Source organism: Bemisia tabaci, chromosome 3, assembly GCF_918797505.1.
Source record: "Bemisia tabaci chromosome 3, PGI_BMITA_v3".
Lineage (NCBI taxonomy): Eukaryota > Metazoa > Arthropoda > Insecta > Hemiptera > Aleyrodidae > Bemisia > Bemisia tabaci.
The window spans coordinates 10,291,106-10,310,006 of NC_092795.1; the positions used below are offsets into that span (position 1 = coordinate 10,291,106).

At 39.5% G+C, this 18,901-nt stretch overlaps 1 protein-coding gene across 1 annotated transcript; it reads right to left on the reverse strand.

Annotated features, from left to right (window-relative positions):
• Positions 1-8,086: 8,086 nt before the first annotated feature.
• On the reverse strand, positions 8,087-18,560 carry Taldo (transaldolase). The gene is made up of 8 exons (XM_019042257.2): positions 18,348-18,560; positions 17,436-17,559; positions 14,649-14,756; positions 13,077-13,208; positions 12,164-12,289; positions 11,098-11,234; positions 10,106-10,216; positions 8,087-9,183 (listed from the first exon to the last, which is right to left on the reverse strand). Exons 1-8 carry the CDS (start codon positions 18,442-18,444, stop codon positions 9,017-9,019), a joined length of 1,002 nt encoding a protein of 333 aa, XP_018897802.1. The 5' UTR covers positions 18,445-18,560; the 3' UTR covers positions 8,087-9,016.
• Positions 18,561-18,901: the final 341 nt, after the last annotated feature.

An 18,901-nucleotide genomic window follows, 5' to 3' on the forward strand; every position in this document is an offset into this window, starting at 1 on the left:
ATCCAAATCAGCAAAGATTTTCATTACCGGGTTGCCTTAAACATCTCAATGATGCGATGCGGCCCTCAGCAGCTCATCCCTGGATTCATGCTATAATCCCTTTGCCTCTATCCCCCTTCCTCCGCGATCCTTTTTAAACCTTTTTGTTTCCGAGCGTCCCCGTTTTTCACGCTGAGCGACGACGCGCTACGCCCCCCCCCCCCCCCCCCTTTGAGCCTGCCTATGCATGCTGTGAAAACAAAGCTCCTTGTCGACAGGAAGATAAGAGTGATCGCAACTGAAAACTTAAACTGATACGCGCGGAACTTAAAGATTAGTTCCCATAGCACTCAGGACTCGGCCGCTGGCACTCACCGAGACAAAACGAGATTATGCCTCCTGTCACTTCACACTCTCAATAAAGGGTAAATACTCGAACGACATGCTTGAAAATAGGATGGTACCCAACTTGTTCTCACTATCTTCGGTGTGCAAATATTATTAGTTTAGGAGTTGGCTTGCCTATATGAGTTATTTGTGACGCTCCTGGTAGGCATGACATGGTTCATTGGTTCATGGTAAAGAAGCAAGAGCGAGAGGAAACCAATGTTCATGTCCTCTGAGTCTGAGGAAAGGGAGCATTCACTTTCATAGGAATTGCGTGGTGAGTTAGCGCGGTTAGTTCGCCTTCAATTTCGAGTGATACTGCGCAACGGACGGGTGGTCGAATAGTTGCCTGGCGTTCTTGTACGCTAAGTAAGGAGCATTCATTTTTATGGTCATTCACATTCATTTAAGGCCAGCTGGTGAGTGGGTGCGGTTAGTTCGCCTCCAACTTCGAGTGATACTGTGCCACGCACGGGTGGTCGAATACGAATAGTTATTTCGTGTTTATTTATGCCTACCCTAAGAACGGAGAGATTTCATATTCATAATCGTTCCTAAAAGCAAGCTACTTTAATTTTCATACTTATTTTTTTTATATATCTAACATTTATTTACTTCCTAGTCTCCTACACTTTTCAAAGCTATAACATCATCGAATCACCAAACAGCTGATTCGAAGTTCGCCTTCAATTTCGCCGCATAGGCAACAGACAAAACGCGGAGCGCGAATAGTCATATCCGTTCGATAAACTGCCAAATAAATCGCTCCGTGAGCTTGATTGAACCGATAATCGGCCTTGCGAACCGATTATTTTCGTGGCTTACTTCCTTTCCCTATGAAACCATGCGTCTTTCGCGAAGTTTCTCCATCTTATGTAATAATAATCTATACTATAAGCTCTCAAGCCTCCTAATTTTGCGAAACTGGTGACGCTTAGTTCCAGCGTTCTACAAAGCCGATTTTTATGATTTTTGCGGCTATCGACGGGCAATTGTCTCTAGATAAGCCAACTCTTTTTAGATTTTCAAAATATGGCCTAGGTTTTTTTATATTAAGTGGTAAAGTTGCGAATTCTCCCATTTAAACAATGTAAATTTATATTTTTTGTCATAGTTCGTTTGAGCATTCTACCGGGCCGATTTCTAAGTTTTTTGCGGTAATCGACGGGTAATTGGCCCTAGATGAGCCCGCTCTATTCAGATTTTGGAAAAAGGACCCAGGTTTTTTTACAATCACGTTATAAAAGTGAGTGAATTTTCAGAATGCTCCGAGACTGCTACCGCTATGCGCGGGAGGATGCGCAGTGGTCGAGGAGGTTGCGCAGTAGCTGTGTAGCCTGCGCATCAGCTCTACACTTATCTACACAAGATTCGCCCCTGCTTCCACAAGACGAGCGGTGGCCGAGTCGTCAAAGACGTCGAAAGCGTCAATTTAAATCATGATGTGGGTTCGATCCCCGTCTCCCGAATTTCGTAGTTATTACCTGATCATCAATGTTCGTTGTTTTACTGCAATATTTCATCAAGTAGTCATTCCAAAACGCGTCCATTAGACTTCAAAAAAAAAATTTTGTTTCTTTATTCATCAAAACCAAAAATTATTTCATTCTAAAAGTAAAGTTTACCTCATATAGTAATTTTTTAGGGGAAAAATAAAACTAACACCGATAGGAGGGTAAAAATAGTGCCGCGAAGCGGCCCATTGATGGCGCGGAGCGCCTTCAGGGGGTTGGGCCGCGTAGCGGCCAGGGGGCGTAGCCCCCTAGTATTTATATAATTATAATCGAATAAAGCAGTTTTATGCACGTTAATTCTTGCACATCTATTAACATTTTGGCTACATACCCACCTAACAAGAAGGTTCTTCATTCTTCAAGTTGTCATTTCATTTTTAGTAAAAAAAGTGACAAAAAGTATTGAATGTACTTGAAATGATGTGTGAGTGATTCTAAATTTGTGAAATTTTTCGTATGGGTCTTCACAGGACCGGATTTACCTACTGCCGGTCATGGGCCGCCTGTATTTTGCCACCTCCTTCTCATTCGTTTTGAAAAATCGATACAAACCATCAAGTGAACGTGCCGGATGGAGGTGCATAAGACGCGTTTACTCGTGATGGGCACATTTTTTGTGAAAGCCCTGTCAACACTAGCACAAGTTCACGGAACTTTGCGCGAAAGTTAAGTTCCGTAAACTTATCTCTGCGTGGACAATGACTTTCATTTATAAGAAATGAACGAAAAAATTGTAGAAGAATAAACATGGTTTAATAAGTTTAATTTCGGCCACCGCGCCGACCGCACTGTGTTCTTGTAGGCGCTGTGCGTTTCACGCCGACCGCTACTGACCGCACTGTGTTCGACGCAATGCGTGAAGTATTCATGGAGTCTTGTAGGCGCTATATGTGTTTCATGCTGACCGACGCGCCGAGGGCTTCTCCTTTTTATCTCAAGTCCTCGTCATCATCGCTCTCTGCGCCGCGCTGCTCCAGGCCAAATTGCGTGTTTGGTTTCTCTCTCAACTAGACTAATGAAAGGTGCTGTCTCATATCACCGAAAGACGAACAAATTGGAAATGAAATGAGAGATTTTGTCGCCTTTTCTCGTTTGTAATTTTTTTTCTGAATCCGATTTTGTTTGATACCTAAATTTGAAAAAATTTCAAAGCCGCCATGGACCGCGGCCCATGTGGCCATACCGCCCAAATCCGGCCCTGGGTCTTCAGTCTTCTTCCGAGTACTTCCTTGGCCCTAAGCTGTTTCTTAAACTTCCCCTCGGCGGCGCATAAATCAATCTCGCACCAGGTTGAAAAAATCATAGATCCAGCACTGGAAGCCTCTCTACTCACCCGGTACAGTATTTGAACTTTCGAAAAATGAGCCGGAAAACATCTAGATTCAACCGCGTGCGCGGGGTAAAACGCCCAGCGGTGCGACATTTTAGCCAAATCCGGGGGGGGGGGTATTTTAGGGGAGGCGTGGGGGGGCTAAAAAAATCTCCAAAAATAATTCCTAGTTCGATCAACATCGATCGAATATAGGTCACAATCAAAATGCAGGGGAGGGGAGGCCGGGGGGGCCACCCTACCCCCGCAGATGACGCTCTGTACCGCTATGTACGCAAACTTTCGAATAGTGCCATGGGTTAGGATCGCTGCTGCGTATCATAGACGCCAGTTTTACTCCAGGACCCTACGGCCGCCTGGGGAAGGGAACGGAGGGGGGGGGGGGGGTTAGAGTGGTGGAGGGGGGCTGAGGGGGCGACCTTGCGGGATTGGCGCCGCGAAGCCATGCGTCGCGTCGCGTTGCCCCTGGATGTAATCCCGCAGAATTGGAATCGCAGGCCGAGCAGAGATGCGACCAGGGAATGGGAATGCATGGGAATGAGCGATTGTGATTTGAGGATAGGACTCGAATGGAGCGACGAGATGATTTTTAGTGATTAGGTAACCGAACTGCCACCGTGGTCGGGCTGCCTCGCCGCTCGGCTTCGCGTTTGCCGCGGTGTCTCTCCGACTTCGGGGCCGTAATGAGAAGAGAAAAGGATGCCGATAATTATTAACATAAACAGCCGTCGCACTGTGGATCCAGCAGTTCGGAGAAGTTGGACATGGAATTGCGGACTAAAATTTTAAAATTTTGGTGTCCGTCCCGTGACAAAATTAATTTTAGGGAATGTTGCGGAGAGAAACTTTTACGGGAAAAACTAATGAAATCACTTTTATTTTCCGACGTTTCATATTAACGTAGATGCTTTAGAGGTTTCCATATCCTGTCCAACTTCAATCATCAGCTCGTCCCACGTGCGCCGCGCTTCCATGCTGTGAGTCGTCACGGATGAAGTGTCAATGTTCTAGGACTAGCTGTAAGTTGCTCCCCTGGCTGCTACGCGGTCACGCTCGGAACTATGGGGGATCTAACATCTGCATGCCTTCTATTTTAGAAAACTCATGGGATTTTGAGGAATAATTGCGTGAAATTTCTATATTTGCATAGAACTAAAACAACAGGTAGGTAACAATGATGGAATCTGAAAAGCCCTCCTTCTATCACGCTGCACGCAAGAGGGCAATCGTGCCAGCATGGGTTGCATATTACACGTTCGAAGGCGCTTTTAGTGGGTGAGAATTCAGTATTCCCGAATCCGATACGTAAAGGGGCCGCGCACAGTGGCGTGGCGTGCTTTGCGATCTATCGATATGTCCCCATTTGAAGCTGAGGTAAATAATCGATTATTAAGGTGTTCGCTGCAAACACCCTGTTTATCGATACCTTTCCATGGGTTCAAATGACCGATCAATCGATATGTCGCAAAGCATGCCACGCCACTGTGCGCGGCCCCTTTACGTATCGGATTTGGGGATACTAAATTCTCACCCGGGGATCTCCGGGGATCCTCAAGCTATGCGTCCTTGAGGAAAAGGGAAATTTTATCGTAACGCCCTAGTCTAAATACTCATTCAACTGCCTCAACACAGTTCGATGCATCCCCCTTCCCCTCTGATCTGAGAGAAATGTGTCAACGCTGTTGGGCTGAGGTCGCGCTAACGAGGCGTCGCGACGCGGACCTACCTGCACTTGATCGCCAGACGACGCCCCCCCCCCCCCCCATCCGACCCGGAATCAGGAGAAATACAACGGATATCGGGCCCGGTTCGGCAGCGTCCTGTGCGTGGCTGCGTAGCCGGGCGCGGTGGGGCCCGCTCGCCCGCGCTGGTCCCGTCAAGGAGGGGCCGACCCCCCAGCGGCTAGCCCGCGCCGCCTGCCCCGTGACGTCACCCGGCGCCCGGCCCCCCGCCCGCGCCACGCCTCGGAGCATACCCCAGCTTCCGCACCTGCCTTGAACTCAAGCGCTTCTTCGGGACAATTTGAACAACGCGATAGTTCCGAATTTGACGGTTGTTTGATCCAAGTTCGCGCGGTTTGATTATGCGGCTGTAATTTTGTGAAAAATACTCGGTGTAGTTTTCTTTTTTAAACGAGTAGTGGTGGGAGGCGTTTATTTTTAAGCGGTGCATTAAGCGCGACGTGGAGTCTTCGTAAAAGTGCCCCGCAAAAGTTCCACTTGATTCGCTCAGATTATGATCGGTCAACCATCTGAAAACGGTGATTTTCAAAAACTAATTAAGTACTTGCTGAAATTTGACAGTCTGTGTTCCCCCGCCGCCCCCTTTCCGGTCAGTTACGTAATTCCCGATGCAAGAGAAACGTTACGTAAATGAGCAATTGTGGGGTACACGATGGAAGAAGGGGCACCTGTATAACCACATCATGCGTGTAACATTTTTTCCCCCTTCTTTTTGAACATAATAACGAATTATCCATCTTGAAATGTATTCTTGATGACTCTTAAAACTGACAAGAGGGTGCAAAATATCTATGTGTATAAACAAAAAAAGAAGTGTAGGTATTTTCTTCGGAAAATACCCTAAAAAAGCACATGCAACAAAAGTTCAATATTTCACGGGGAAATTCATTACGAACTGTAGGTTTGCCTCACGTAACATAGAAAACTTGCCAGAAATTCGCAATAAAGGTCTCTTAGAAAAACATCTTACCAACGTGAGCAATCTAACTCCTTCATCTTGGTGCTAGGCAAATGTGTATACTAAATGACCAGCAACATGAATTGCATACTCGACGAAAAGAAGGAGTTTCAAATGAATTGAACCGCGAAGAGAAGCTCGGACGCGAGGCGAAGTTATTCTTCGTTACTCTCAATGTTTGTTCATCTGAGATGCGCTTTTATCACCGGTTGCACTGACCTATGAGTGGTAAAAACGTGTCTATGCGTAAAGGAATAAAGAGGTAAAAATTTGGGAGGAAAAGTTTCGATTTTCTTTATTCTACTAGGCGTTTTGTTGTCTATCTTATTAGCAGGATAATTTTTGGTGATGATGATGATACTTAGGAGGGTTTTGAACCTGCTCTTGTGGTGATATTTTCTTGATAGATTTTTTCTGAAATTCATTTTGGGAAAAAACATTGTAAGTTAGATCAAGAGTCCTCATTGAGCTTCTACACAACTTCTCTAGTTAAAATTTGACGTACACTCTGACTCTGAGTAGTTTCTAAATTTTGAAAGAACTCAAGTTTTTTAGCTTCATAATGTTCCACCAAAAAAATCATTTTGACATGGCAGAACAGTGTTGAAGATTAAAAAAAAAAAAAGAAAAAGGAAACAAATTAAGTGTGGCTTTGACAGGGAGATCAATTTTGGTAAGAGATAGTAGACCACCCCCTAGGAGGGTCTTTTCATATTCAGCCAAACGGCAGGGATCTTGAAGAGAGTTTATGCCCATCTAGTTTAACAACACAGACACAGCCAGATGATTCTTACTTTGATTGCATGTTTCGCTTTGCAGATGTTCTTTCCTGATTTAGAGGCAACAATGAGTGTTAGTTATTTGTTAACTGAGGCAGAAATTGCTACACTCAGCAAATTCTATTCTCAGAAGTCATGCGTGTGACTCTCACTGCACAATCATTGTTACTTGAATGGGTTATTTGCTTGCACTGCACATAATCCTAATGGGGCTTCCTTATACTTGTAGCTTCCTGTGCTAACATTAAAAGTTACTTTATGGGATATTTCTGCTGAAATTAAATTTTACCTCTATTACACTGTACCTATTCTTAATTCGTTTTTGTTCTGTTAAGAGTTTTTGTTTTATTTTCATTCGTTCTTGTTTACTTAGTAAATATTCTTCATTTTGATTCACATAATTTACTTTTAACTTCCACCTCAAAATATGATCTCTTTGCGAGATTACTTTTGTCATCGTGCCCTTGGTGTTTGCTGTGACCCAGCTACCAGTCTAACTGAGTCAACCATATACATATGTATTTTCCTTTATTCAGTCTATGATTCGTACTTGGGTCTTTTGTTACTCTGTTTATCTCTGTATGTTATCAAGAATACATTACACTATAGATATGTAACAACATAGATTTAAAACGGCATCCTTGGGATGGCAATCCAGAAGTTGTTTTAAACGAATAGAAAATCACAACTTGGGGGGATTTTTGCATTTTTGTCTCCTTGCGATGTACTTGACTTAGTGAAAGCAGGTTGGATTTGCTCAGATTAATGGTTGGTAATATGATTTAGTGGATCTCCACTAGAAGACACAGCAAAAATTATGGATAGATGAAATTCTGATTTATGAGATAGTTAGGCATAGAGCTAATTAAAGGAGGATTTTTGAGGCGACAGCCCAATTTGACATATTTTACTGTGTCAACATCCTAGGATTGAAACTAAATAAGAAAGATGTAATAAGTGGAAAAGGATGGACAATGAAAAAGAAAAAGAAAAAAAGGACAGTAAAACTACAAAAGTGCGCATCTTGTTTGTTGTGTTTCAAAATCTTTGCTCATCGTTATCAAAGGAGGACAGACCCACACTATTGAAATTTTCACAGAATATTCTTCACTTAGAAAAGAAAAATTAGGGAAGTTTTCAATAAATGCCAAGGGTATTTTTCTATTTAATACTTTTCTATTTTTCTGTAAATAATGAGTTTATAATTTATTTATTTTAACTACATATTACAGGAAACCTGTGGCAACACAAATCGAGATACCTACATATTTTTGCAGATTCACTGTCGTGATGGAGAAAATGTAATGAATGGCAGTTTTTGTTCAAGTTTACAGTAAATGAAAAAATGAAAAAATTATTGAATCACCGGAAATATGACAAACAAAAAAAACCAATAATAAACAGCTAACTTGACTTTATTTTCTTCCATCCCAAAAATAGACAACCACAACTTTAAAATGACATTTACTATAGATAGTCAAAAAAATTAAAAATTTAAGTAACAGCATAAAATAGACTTTAAATTATTCTCAAGGAATTAAAAAATCTTAAAATTTATTTATTATTTTATGTTCACTAGACTTACTGGCACTGGGAAAAAGGGAATGTTTCCTATCACATGTTTTCATAAAAAAGAATTAAATGCTGCAGAATCTGAGACCTAGCTTTAAAATAAAATGCACTCAAGGACCTGTCATAGTCACCTAATTCCTTCTTGCAGCTTTACAGGATAGAAGGAATAATTTTGATAATTTAGAATGCAGTTTTCGAAATGCACTTTCAAAGACACGATTGTTCAGCTGCAAATATTAAGTAGAAAATATCTTAATAGTAAGAAAAAGCAATCACAAAAAGCTGGGTAACATTTATCGAGCCACTTCGGCAAGATTAGCGAAAAATATAAACTATGAGTTGTTTCCAATGATTATTACAAAACTTAAATTAAAATAAAAAGCCACCTTTTTGAGAGAAAAGGGGACATCATTTCACCAGATAATGTTTGATTGAACATACTCTCTGTTTAAAAATCTCTTCATCATAAAACTTTTCCATGCAACATTATGGGAAGAAGAGAATTAGTAAAAATAGTGAGGGCTCGATAAAAAAAGTAGCCAGTCACTCCGAGGAGATGTGAGTGTGAGAAATTAAGTTTTCATTATCAAGAGATTGAAATTAATAACTGAAACAGAGATACTTAAGTTTGCTGAAAGAAAAATGATTTCAGTCAGAATACATGAACACGGAAGAAAACTTTTCAAGTGAGAAGACATTTTTGTTTTTCTGGGCAAATCTTGAAGGCACGGATAGGATAATGTATATTACACATCCTACTTCTTAGAGATGGCATCTTGCAGGATCTTCTTAAGTTTACGGGCATCATCAGCAAACTTGCGAATACCCTCAGACAGTTTGTCGGTTGCCATTTTATCTTCATTCAACTCCCAGCGAAACTGCGCTTCGTTGTAGGACACCTTCTCTAGGTCAGTTTTCTTAGCTACAACACACAATTAGACATAAATTATAAAATGAAATTTGAGGGAGGGAATTTTCAAACACTAAAATATTTTGAAAATTTATGGAAGCATTTGTTAGGGAAGTTGCTCATGTTGAGACCACTTATTATCACCGCAAGTATCCTCCTTGAAAGCAGGCTAAGGGGCTGATTGAAATAATGAAAGGAGGTTTTCAGAAGAAGAAGTTTCCCCCAATTCACGCAATAATTTTGGTAAGTTACCACTAATTAAACCCTGCAAGCATGTGGGGTTCAGTTTTATCTATTCTGTGGATCAAACCGCTCTGTTTTGTCTAGAACAAGCGAATAACAGAATTACTTATAACAGAGTTGGACATGTGGGAAATAGAGAATAGTCTTGGTAAAAATGTTTCATTTTGATCTTCAGATCAGAATATAACATTTATCAGGGTGTAAACTCAAGCTGGCTGGCCAAAATTCAGTGCTTATACAGTATATTCCCAAAATTTTCAGTATCTCAATGGAAGGTAAATACCTTCTTAGTGCATGTATGAGACAAAATTGGAAACTCATACGCGAGTTGCAAAAAAAAAATAACGGAGCCACGAAGTTTGAAACAAATTGGTGGGCTAAAGATGAACTGGCCACACAATCGCACTGTGGTGAGCAAATACTGCAGTAAAAATCAATCCACGAAGGATTGCATACTTTCCAGGCTGTCTTAAAAACATGCTTGGCATCAAGCAAAAAATTCCAGATCTTCTTGCAGAATTTTCGTACTGTTTCAGTGCTTCCGCACAACTCTTAAAAATTCAGTACTTTCTTTTTCAACCAGATTCTTTAAAAGCCTTTAACAAATCCAATTCAATGAGACGTTTTCTTAAATTAATTGTTAATCATAAAGGTCTTAAGAATATTTAAGAATATTTGAAGGAATACACACCAGATTTCTCCGTTAAGCTTTCCACCAAAGGTTCTGTGCTCTTGTCCAGCTCTTCGAGAAGCCCTGGGCTGATGGTTAATAAATCGCAACCAGCCAACGCTTTGATTTCTCCTGGATAAAAAACATTAAGGTATACATTAGTATTCTGAGGTATTTTATTTGATATCCAGTAAAATTAATAAAAGCACAAAAGTTTCTGAGAAATACACTTGGGATCAACAAATTCTACTAGCGCAGTTGAGTTAATATGTTGCTTAGTTTTTGCTCTTTAATGGCTGCACTTTTTCCTGACTTGACACCAAAATTTTGTTTGCAACTTTCCTTAATACAATCTTAAACACGGTCACCTTCAGTGTTTTTCGGCTGTCTCCATTTTCCAATTCCTTGACTTCTTTTGCGATTTTCCTGACTCCTGACTTTCCTAATTCCCAGGACCTTAGAACAAGATTTCTACTCAGATGTTTCAACATTTAATGGTACTGACATTGTTAAACTTTGAACCAAATTTCCATTTCTGAAGATTTAAATTATGGAAAGTGGCACTTGGAAGTTGTTTGCCCTTTCTTGAATGGAACTGGTTGAGGTCGAGAACAGACTGAAGTTGCGCAACTGGCAAAATTTCCTGACTTTCCACGTTTTCCAGACCACTCGAAACCTTGCTATTTTGCATTTTATGACACTGAAGTTTCCCAGAAGGGCCATCAAATTTTCTTGATGGTTCAATAGATAGAAACAAGGTTTGACATCAAAGTCAAACTAGGCGCTTAGTAGTTACCATTAGGAGAATCATAGGATCAAACAAGTGATCCTGTCCATTCCTTTGAGCTTACTTTCATTGTGCCCACATTGTTGAACGCAGAACTGACCAATGATCAGCCGGCAAATTGCTCCTGAGCATAGCTATTGACAAAATAAGTACTTAAAATCTTCAAAAAAAAAAAAAAAAAAAAAAAAAAAAAAGAGGAAGTAAAAGATAGTTTAGGAGTACTGACCAGTGTTTCGGAAAGAGGCTCCCATGACGACTGTTTTGTAGCCAAATTTCTTGTAGTAACTGTAGATTTTAGTTACCGACTGTACTCCTGGGTCCTCATGTGGTTCGTATGTTTTCTGGTTTGTATTGGCCACATACCTAGAGGGCAAAAATCATTGATTGAATTACTTAAGAACAAGCTTCAAGAAATAAAACTACAGTACTACAATAAACTGCAGACACCGGTCTTTAAATGCGAAGCAAATGCGAAAAAAGAGATTTGATCATTCTTTTACAAAGAAAACTGAGCAAATCATAGAAAGTTATCAACATATTATTCTGTTTTTAATTCCTTGGTTTTACTCATAGAAATTTGCATTACTACTTTTCATATGGAATTGAGAAATTTAAGGCGGCAAAACAAGCGCAACACATAAATCAGATGAATTTTCTGCAGCATGAAATATCTTCTGAGTTTTCGGCATGAGCATGCACTAAACGCTTTGGCATTTCCAAGTGCTGTGATGTGATGAAAACTGGGTTCAGGTGAAATCTTACATGGTCTCTAATTCTACCTGCACTGATTTTTAAGAGATGCACGGTGTGTTAGTGCTGGAGAAAAAATATAAGCTTGGACCTGACATCAGCATGAGTAATTGCAAAATTTGATGCGAGGTCCTCGACTTTAAGTTTGGTAAACAAAATTTTGATGAACAGGAAACAATACCGCCTATCTGCAAGATGAAGATTTTACAGGACAAAGAAGAAACTTCGCCATTTTTGTAATTTTGGAGTCAGATTTGCAATTTTTTTAGACATTACAGCATTTTTACAGGGCTTCCATGCGGGATTAGAAAAAACTAAAAACATCAGCTTGCGTATTCCATACTGAAGAATGCGGCAAAGTTGCTAACTCATTTTCGCCAAAATTGTCAGTTAGGCAGTAATGTTCCTTAGCCCGTGATTTGCTTGCTTGATGATTCCATAATATCCACCATTATCAGAGATAATGTATTTGCAACAATTGACGAACTAAGAATTCTATGACTGCAGAGCTGATTATTACTAAAAGAAAATGAGAGGCATACCAGTCCAAAATTCGGCCAACAAATGGGGAAATGAGAGTCACACCAGCTTCTGCACAGGCAACAGCTTGGGCAAATGAAAATAAGAGAGTCAGGTTGCAATGAACTCCGTGCTGTGTCTCTAGGGTTCTGAAACGATGCCAATATTCAAATTAACAAGAGAAGGGTACAAATTTTCATATAATAAGTTAATGGGTTTAGTTTTCGGTGAGTATTTACCAAAATATTAGTGATGTACCCATTGTGAAACCGAACAAAATATTATGATGGGAAAGAGGTAAAAATTAATAATTGATAAATGTAATTTCTATAATTTTTTCGTTCCAGCATCAATATGTATTATTTAAATAAAGATTCTATGTCTACACATCTCTGCTTATAAACAGGTTCAGGAGTAGATCTACTGAGAACTTTGCTACAGGATTGTTTTAAAAAACTTTTTTCCTTCGGACCTGGGAAAGTTTCCTTGAGTCATAGAGCTATTACCTTCCAGCTTCAGGTTCACATTGCATAGGAACACCAACATGTATATAATCTCCACACATTTCCCTAAAAACACCAGTCTTTCTTTTTCTTTACCAAATACTGGACAAGCAGAGATCAAACATTTGTTGCTTTCCTCTCACTGTCTACATAGATAACCGTTCAAAATACTTATTTTGTTAGTTCACAAAATTACATCATGAGTTTAAAGATTATTTTGAGGTATCTAAAAGCAAAATTTGGCAATTTGTCTTTTTTTTTAAATGGTATTCTAAAGCTTTCTTTTACAAAATACCTAATTGGAGTCAGCTGCTCAAATAAATTCTGGCACTAACAGTAGAAAGAAAATTGAGAGTAGGTTTACATTAACTGTCTTAATCCTAGTTCGAATTTTGACATTGTAGCTTGAACTTATCAAGAAATAATTACATACTTTGCTGCTTGGATTCCTTCCCATGTTGAGGCCAGTTTGATTAGGATTCGGTCTTTCTTAATTCCTGCTTCTTCATACATTTTTATGTATTTCAGCGCTTTGGCAACACTGGCATCTTTGTCGAAGGATAACCTGAAAAAGAGGGAGAAAAATCGCTACACTGATTATTTCTAGTTAAACCGTAAATTCTGATAACATGAACTCAACAATCTAATAAGAGCAGGCTGCAGAGAAAAGTTCAAATAATACGAGGGTCATCCAAAAAGTAAGTTTCCTTACCTTGTATCTTCCGAACGAAAAGAGATAAATTAGATCGGTAAAAAGGCCCATATTAGGCATACTCTAAGCTTTAAAACAAGCTCAAGTTTTTGAAAATCGGTTTAGGGGTTCGCGAGTAAACTTATTTTTACTGAGACAACCTCCTGTCGCCGCGTGCCCACCTCCGGGGTCAGGATGCGCGGAGAGTCGATTATAGAAGACTCGGGTTATCGCCTCTATACATCACATCAACAAGGAATTTTAATGTTTTCATTGAGTAGGCCTTACCTTACTTTTTGACATAGTCTCCACATCTTTTTTGATATTTCTGGTATCATCATAGCAGCTTCTTGATGCCTTCCGCGTAGAAGCTTTCGCCTTGACTCTGAAACCAGTCATTGACAGCGATCTGTACCTCTGAATCGGTTGAAAATCGCTTCCATCGTGGAAGTTTTTCCGCTCGGGAACAAATGAAAGTCACATGAAGCTAAAGTACGAAAGTTTGAAGGATTGGGGGAAAATTTCCCTACGCAAAGCAACTGATTTGGGAGTGCAGATCGCTGTCAATGACTAGTTTCGGAGCCAAGACGAGATCTTCTACGCGGAGGGCGTCAAGAAGCTGCTGTAATGATACCAAAAATGTCAAAGAAGATGTGGAGACTACGTCAAAAAGTAAGGTAACTACTACTAACTACTAGTAAGGTAGTTACTCAATGAAAACTTTAACATTTCTTGTTGATGTGATGTATAGAGGCGATAACCCGAGTCCTCTATAATCGACTCTCCGCGCATCCTGACCCCGGAGGTGGGCACGCGGCGACAGGAGGTTGTCTCAGTAAAAATAAGTTTACTCGCGAACCCCTTAACCGATTTTCAAAAACTTGAGCTTGTTTTAAAGCTTAGAGTATGCCTAATATGGGCCTTTTTACCGATCTAATTTATCTCTTTTCGTTCGGAAGATACAATGTAGGGAAACTTACTTTTTGGATGACCCTCGTAGTTTGAGAATGAAATATCGTGAATTAACACTCTACAATGTTAAAAAAAATGCCCAGTTTTGCTGGAATTAAAGATATTCATTACAAGGCAACATTAAGAAATCCTAGGAGAGTGCTCAGCAGTGTCCACGAAGTAATGGAAATGAGAATTGATTAAAAACAGTTATTAAAAGTTGTAGATATATAATTGCATTCCCATTTTCGAAACCTCTTTAGAAAAAACACTCAATTTTTGCACAACTTGCTGGTGGCTGGGAATTTCTACAGCCCTGTCAACAGTAAACAATGCAAAAAATGATCACTGATGGTTAAGTACCTGGCATCAACTTCAGTGGAAACTCGACCGGGAATGATGTTCAAGATTTCAAGTCCGAACAAGACGACTAGTCTGTCAAGGGCAGCCTCTGCTTGTTCACTGGGAGTTCTGTAAAAAAAATTTAAGAAAAGGTGGACATTATAGAATTTTTCTGAAAATTTCCGAAGAGTCACAGTAAATGAAGATTAATTCATACAAAAGCAGGACAGAAAAAGTTTGAATGAGGAACTTCAGGGTCAAATAATTAATCACGAACCTGACGTTTGTTCCTCTACCATAGACTACCCATAGACTTATTGAGCAACCTGAGGGAGGCTCAACAGCCAAGAAGAGGATGGCATAACTAATGCTCCCATTAAGGAAAATTTGGATCTCCAAAAGTAAAATGTTCTACCATGACTGGGTTACTAGAGAAAGATTTCCATTTCTCTCTGTCTTTCTTCAGTTGAAACGTTCATTTTTGACACACTACGTAACTAGCTGTTCAGATACTGGTTAAAGTAATTGTAATCAACTTCTGGAGTCCATGCCAGATAAGTTTACGCATTTTTAAACTGGGACAGAAGATCGGCTCATGTCACTTTTACAAGTAAAGTAAATGCAAGAATCAAGATGACAGACCTTCTGTCGCAGTCCAAAAGGGCGTTGATTTACTTGGCATGGACTCTAACTGTGTACTGCTGTCATTGAATTTGGGCTTCATTGCTGTATGATATTGACCTGCCCTTTCAACATCTCTAGCATTATGAAACATGCAGAAAAAGGACCTCTTATCATCAAAATTTGAATAATTAACACTGACAATTTAGCTGAAAGCAATTTTTAAGAGGCTTTTTTAGTGAAATTCATTTATATACTTTGTAAATCAGAAGCTTAAAATTAAATAAAAGATTCATTGAGTCATCTTCCCAAAGCACCTTTGGCTCTACAAATTTTAATTCTATTACTGAAAATGCGAAAGAGAGATCTTTCAGCAAAACAAGGGCATTGGCTTTGACATTGAAGTATCAATAAAATAGAGGAGCGGGTTCAGCAAAACATTGCCAACTAATGCAGAGTAACAGAGTGGTTCCATAGGAAATCATAAGGAAATTTTGAGACCTGGCAACCTTGAGAGGGCAGATTACAAAGCAAACTTAGATAAGGTGATGGGCTGTGACGACAAATTTTCACACAGCATTCAGAGGAGAATAACCTTGTTGCCAAGCTTGAGGGATAAGGTAGCGTTTGAAAGCTATCTTTCTAGAAAAGAGTAGTGGGCCCAGAAACCCAAAATCGAAAAAAGAGGAGAAAAGTAATTTCTTACTGAGAAAACTGACTTTTAACATGCAATATGTATTGAGGCACGAAAACACAAAATTGGAATGTACGAGACTAATTGCTGGAGATAAGAAAAAAACTGATAAAATAGGTGGGTTGCAAAAGTTCTTCTTATTTGTAACATTGCATAGCACTTCAAAATAATTTGCCTTTTTTCTCATTCACCTCCCCACAGAATATTTTTTATTATTCTTCACAGAGTGATCAGAAAACTAAAGGGAAATCTGGAATTGATTTATGTTCACAGCTGTAATTTAAACTTCACGCCCACTGGCAAGTAAGAATTTTCCGGAAACAGAAAAGTGTATGGGTTTATTAAACTCATAGAAATTAGAAGTTTTCACTCAATTTCAGTACGAGAGAATTAAAGCAGAGTTGAAAAGACTTGCAAACAAAAAAATAAACTCAGAGGAGAGAGTAAAGGTTTGAACTGAGAAAAATCGTTGCAGGCTGCTAACAGGAGCATTAACTTGCTAGAACAGCAAGAGTATCAAATTGGGGAAAGAAAAGAATGAGCCAAAGTCACATCAACCTGAATGCATCGATCATCAGTCGGTTAGCACATGAATTTCTGTTGAATGGTGCCATTTTCTGATGTGACATTTGTCCATTTCTTTTCTTTCCCCAGTTCTAGCCAGACAATAAAGACCAAAGATGGCCAATGTGCCTGGTATTATAGTCTCGAGTGCTCCCTCTAAGTTAGAAACTTCAGCTCCTTCTACTGGTAATTTCTGAGAGCAAGCTCAGTTGGTCAGATTAGAATTTGCAGTCATGCGGGCATTTCTTATGCTCAAGAATGCTGATGTTAAGAAAAGGCATCAGTTCCTCATATAAATTTCTTTTATTTCTCTTTGACTGTTTTTCCATGAAAAACTACTCCTAAAATAATAACTAATGATAAAATGTTGCGTTTCCCAAGAGTCAGTATTCATCATGAACATGAGTAATGCCTGTGCGATTGCAAACTTCTGATCTAACAGACTAAGCTTGTGTGCCAACACTTGAGATTCTTCCACTGGTTTTCACTGTAACTTTTTTGGAATGTCACACTTTTGCCACTTATACTCTCTGTTGCAAACTTTTTCCTATAATTCTTTCCTCGATCAAAGTTTGATTTTCTACGTTCTCCGCAATGAGCTTTTTTAATAAAAAAAGTTCTGGTGAAATGTTATGGTGCCTCTCTATACATCACCTTTAAAATACTATAACTTTAACATTTTGAAGTTGGAGATCTGCGTAAGGTCTTTGTTCACCTAAAGCTAAGGATTCAATCTAGAACCCTGTGCAAGCCCTATGTCGATAGCTGGGTGTTACCGTCTGCTCAAATGTGGCAAGCAAGCTGAACTTTCAGTACAACCCATTTCAAGATAAAAATTTGTCTGCTTTGGCAAAGATTTCAAATCTTGTGAGTATTTAATTTACTAAGTGACAATGGTGAAATAATTAATTTCTTTAAGAACTACTTACGAGCCATTCTTCTTTCCATATTCTACAGCTTTATCGATGATATTTTTGTACTGTGGCATGGATGCTGCCATAAGAATTAGAGATGGATTTGTTGTTGCATCCGTGGGTTTGTATTTCTTCATGGCTACAAAAAATTCCAAAATTGTGATGAGTAAAACCAAAACAGGTTGTAAAAGAATCTCTAATATTTTGGGTTATTTAAAAAATTACTGAGAGTGAAAGATGACCAGAAAACCTAGGAGACTCCATGAGATAACAGATACGTAAAATACGGAAACCTGTTGAAGGAACAGCTGCTTTACTCAATGCAGTATTAATGAAATGTTCTGGAATGGTTCATGAAATTCAAGATCTCTGACAGGTAAGCAACGGGAATGTCTAGAGATCATTGGGTGAAAGTTGCGAGTAAAAACTGTGATGCACCCAAACAAAACAAAATTCCAGAAGTTTCTAGAGGATGAAAGTTGCCAGATACAATCAGAATGAATTTTGCCCCCCGAGTTGTAGAATTGTATGAGTTCACATAGGTACAGGAAGAGTCATCAACATACAATCGTAAGTATAACGTCACTTGTATGGTAAGTAACTGCCTTCAGTTCGACCGAGCTCCTTTCAATTAGAAAAATAAAAGCATGAAGTTCGTGCAACCTTATGTCATCTGCTCTCCCTGGTACAAGATTTTGCTGCTTAAAACCAAGAGGCATGAGCGATGGAACTCATGTTGCCAATTTTCTCTCTGAAATGACATTACAATATCATTGAAGTGATGATTTGAAGCTGCAGAGTGAAAGGGTGACTTGGGTTTGAAAATAGCAAAGTGTGAGAACTATTTGGTCATGTTATAGTATTCAACAGGTTGACCCCTGAATGTGACTTTTCTAACCTCTACAGTATCAAGGATTTAAGGATTACCTTCGAAGTCGCCAGTATCGGCCACCACAGTGGTGAATTCCTTAAGTTGAGCTAGCGTGGACGGCATTTTGGGTTTCTTGCACACTGGTTCTGACATACTGATGGTTTTGCGAGATTACTCAAATGACAAACACGAATTATCGGAAAGAATGCAATTAATTACACCGACAAGGACTGATAACCACCAGCACCAAGAGATAACGGAACTTTCCGAACACGCTGGATGCGACAGCTGACTCCATGTTGGCAACAATCGCATGTTATTTTACACTGTACAGAAAATATTGGTAAGCAATTTTTCTGGGAATTTTAATTTTTCCCTGCGAAAACATCAATAAACGTCCAATTTCTTGCATTTGAAATTGAATATTTTGATGTATACTTCACAAATTTTGAAACAAAGCAATTAATATTTTTAGTGCATTAATGGTTAGGTTGCTGAAAGTGTTATTTTGAGAGGCAACCCGAGGTTATTTGAAGGTCCTTGCATTCTTTTAGAAATCTAGCGCGCGATTTTACACGCGCAACCGATCGCAACTGCCTCGGTGCGCTGG

Coding starts and splice junctions, on each gene's coding strand:
- Taldo (XM_019042257.2), bottom strand. CDS start 18,444: ATGTCAGAACCAGTGTGCAAGAAACCCAAAATGCCGTCCACGCTAGCT. Junction 17,560..18,347: donor CGATACTGGCGACTTCGAAG/GTAATCCTTAAA, acceptor AATTTTTTGTAG/CCATGAAGAAATACAAACCC. Junction 13,209..14,648: donor TCCACTGAAGTTGATGCCAG/GTACTTAACCAT, acceptor CCTCTTTTTCAG/GTTATCCTTCGACAAAGATG.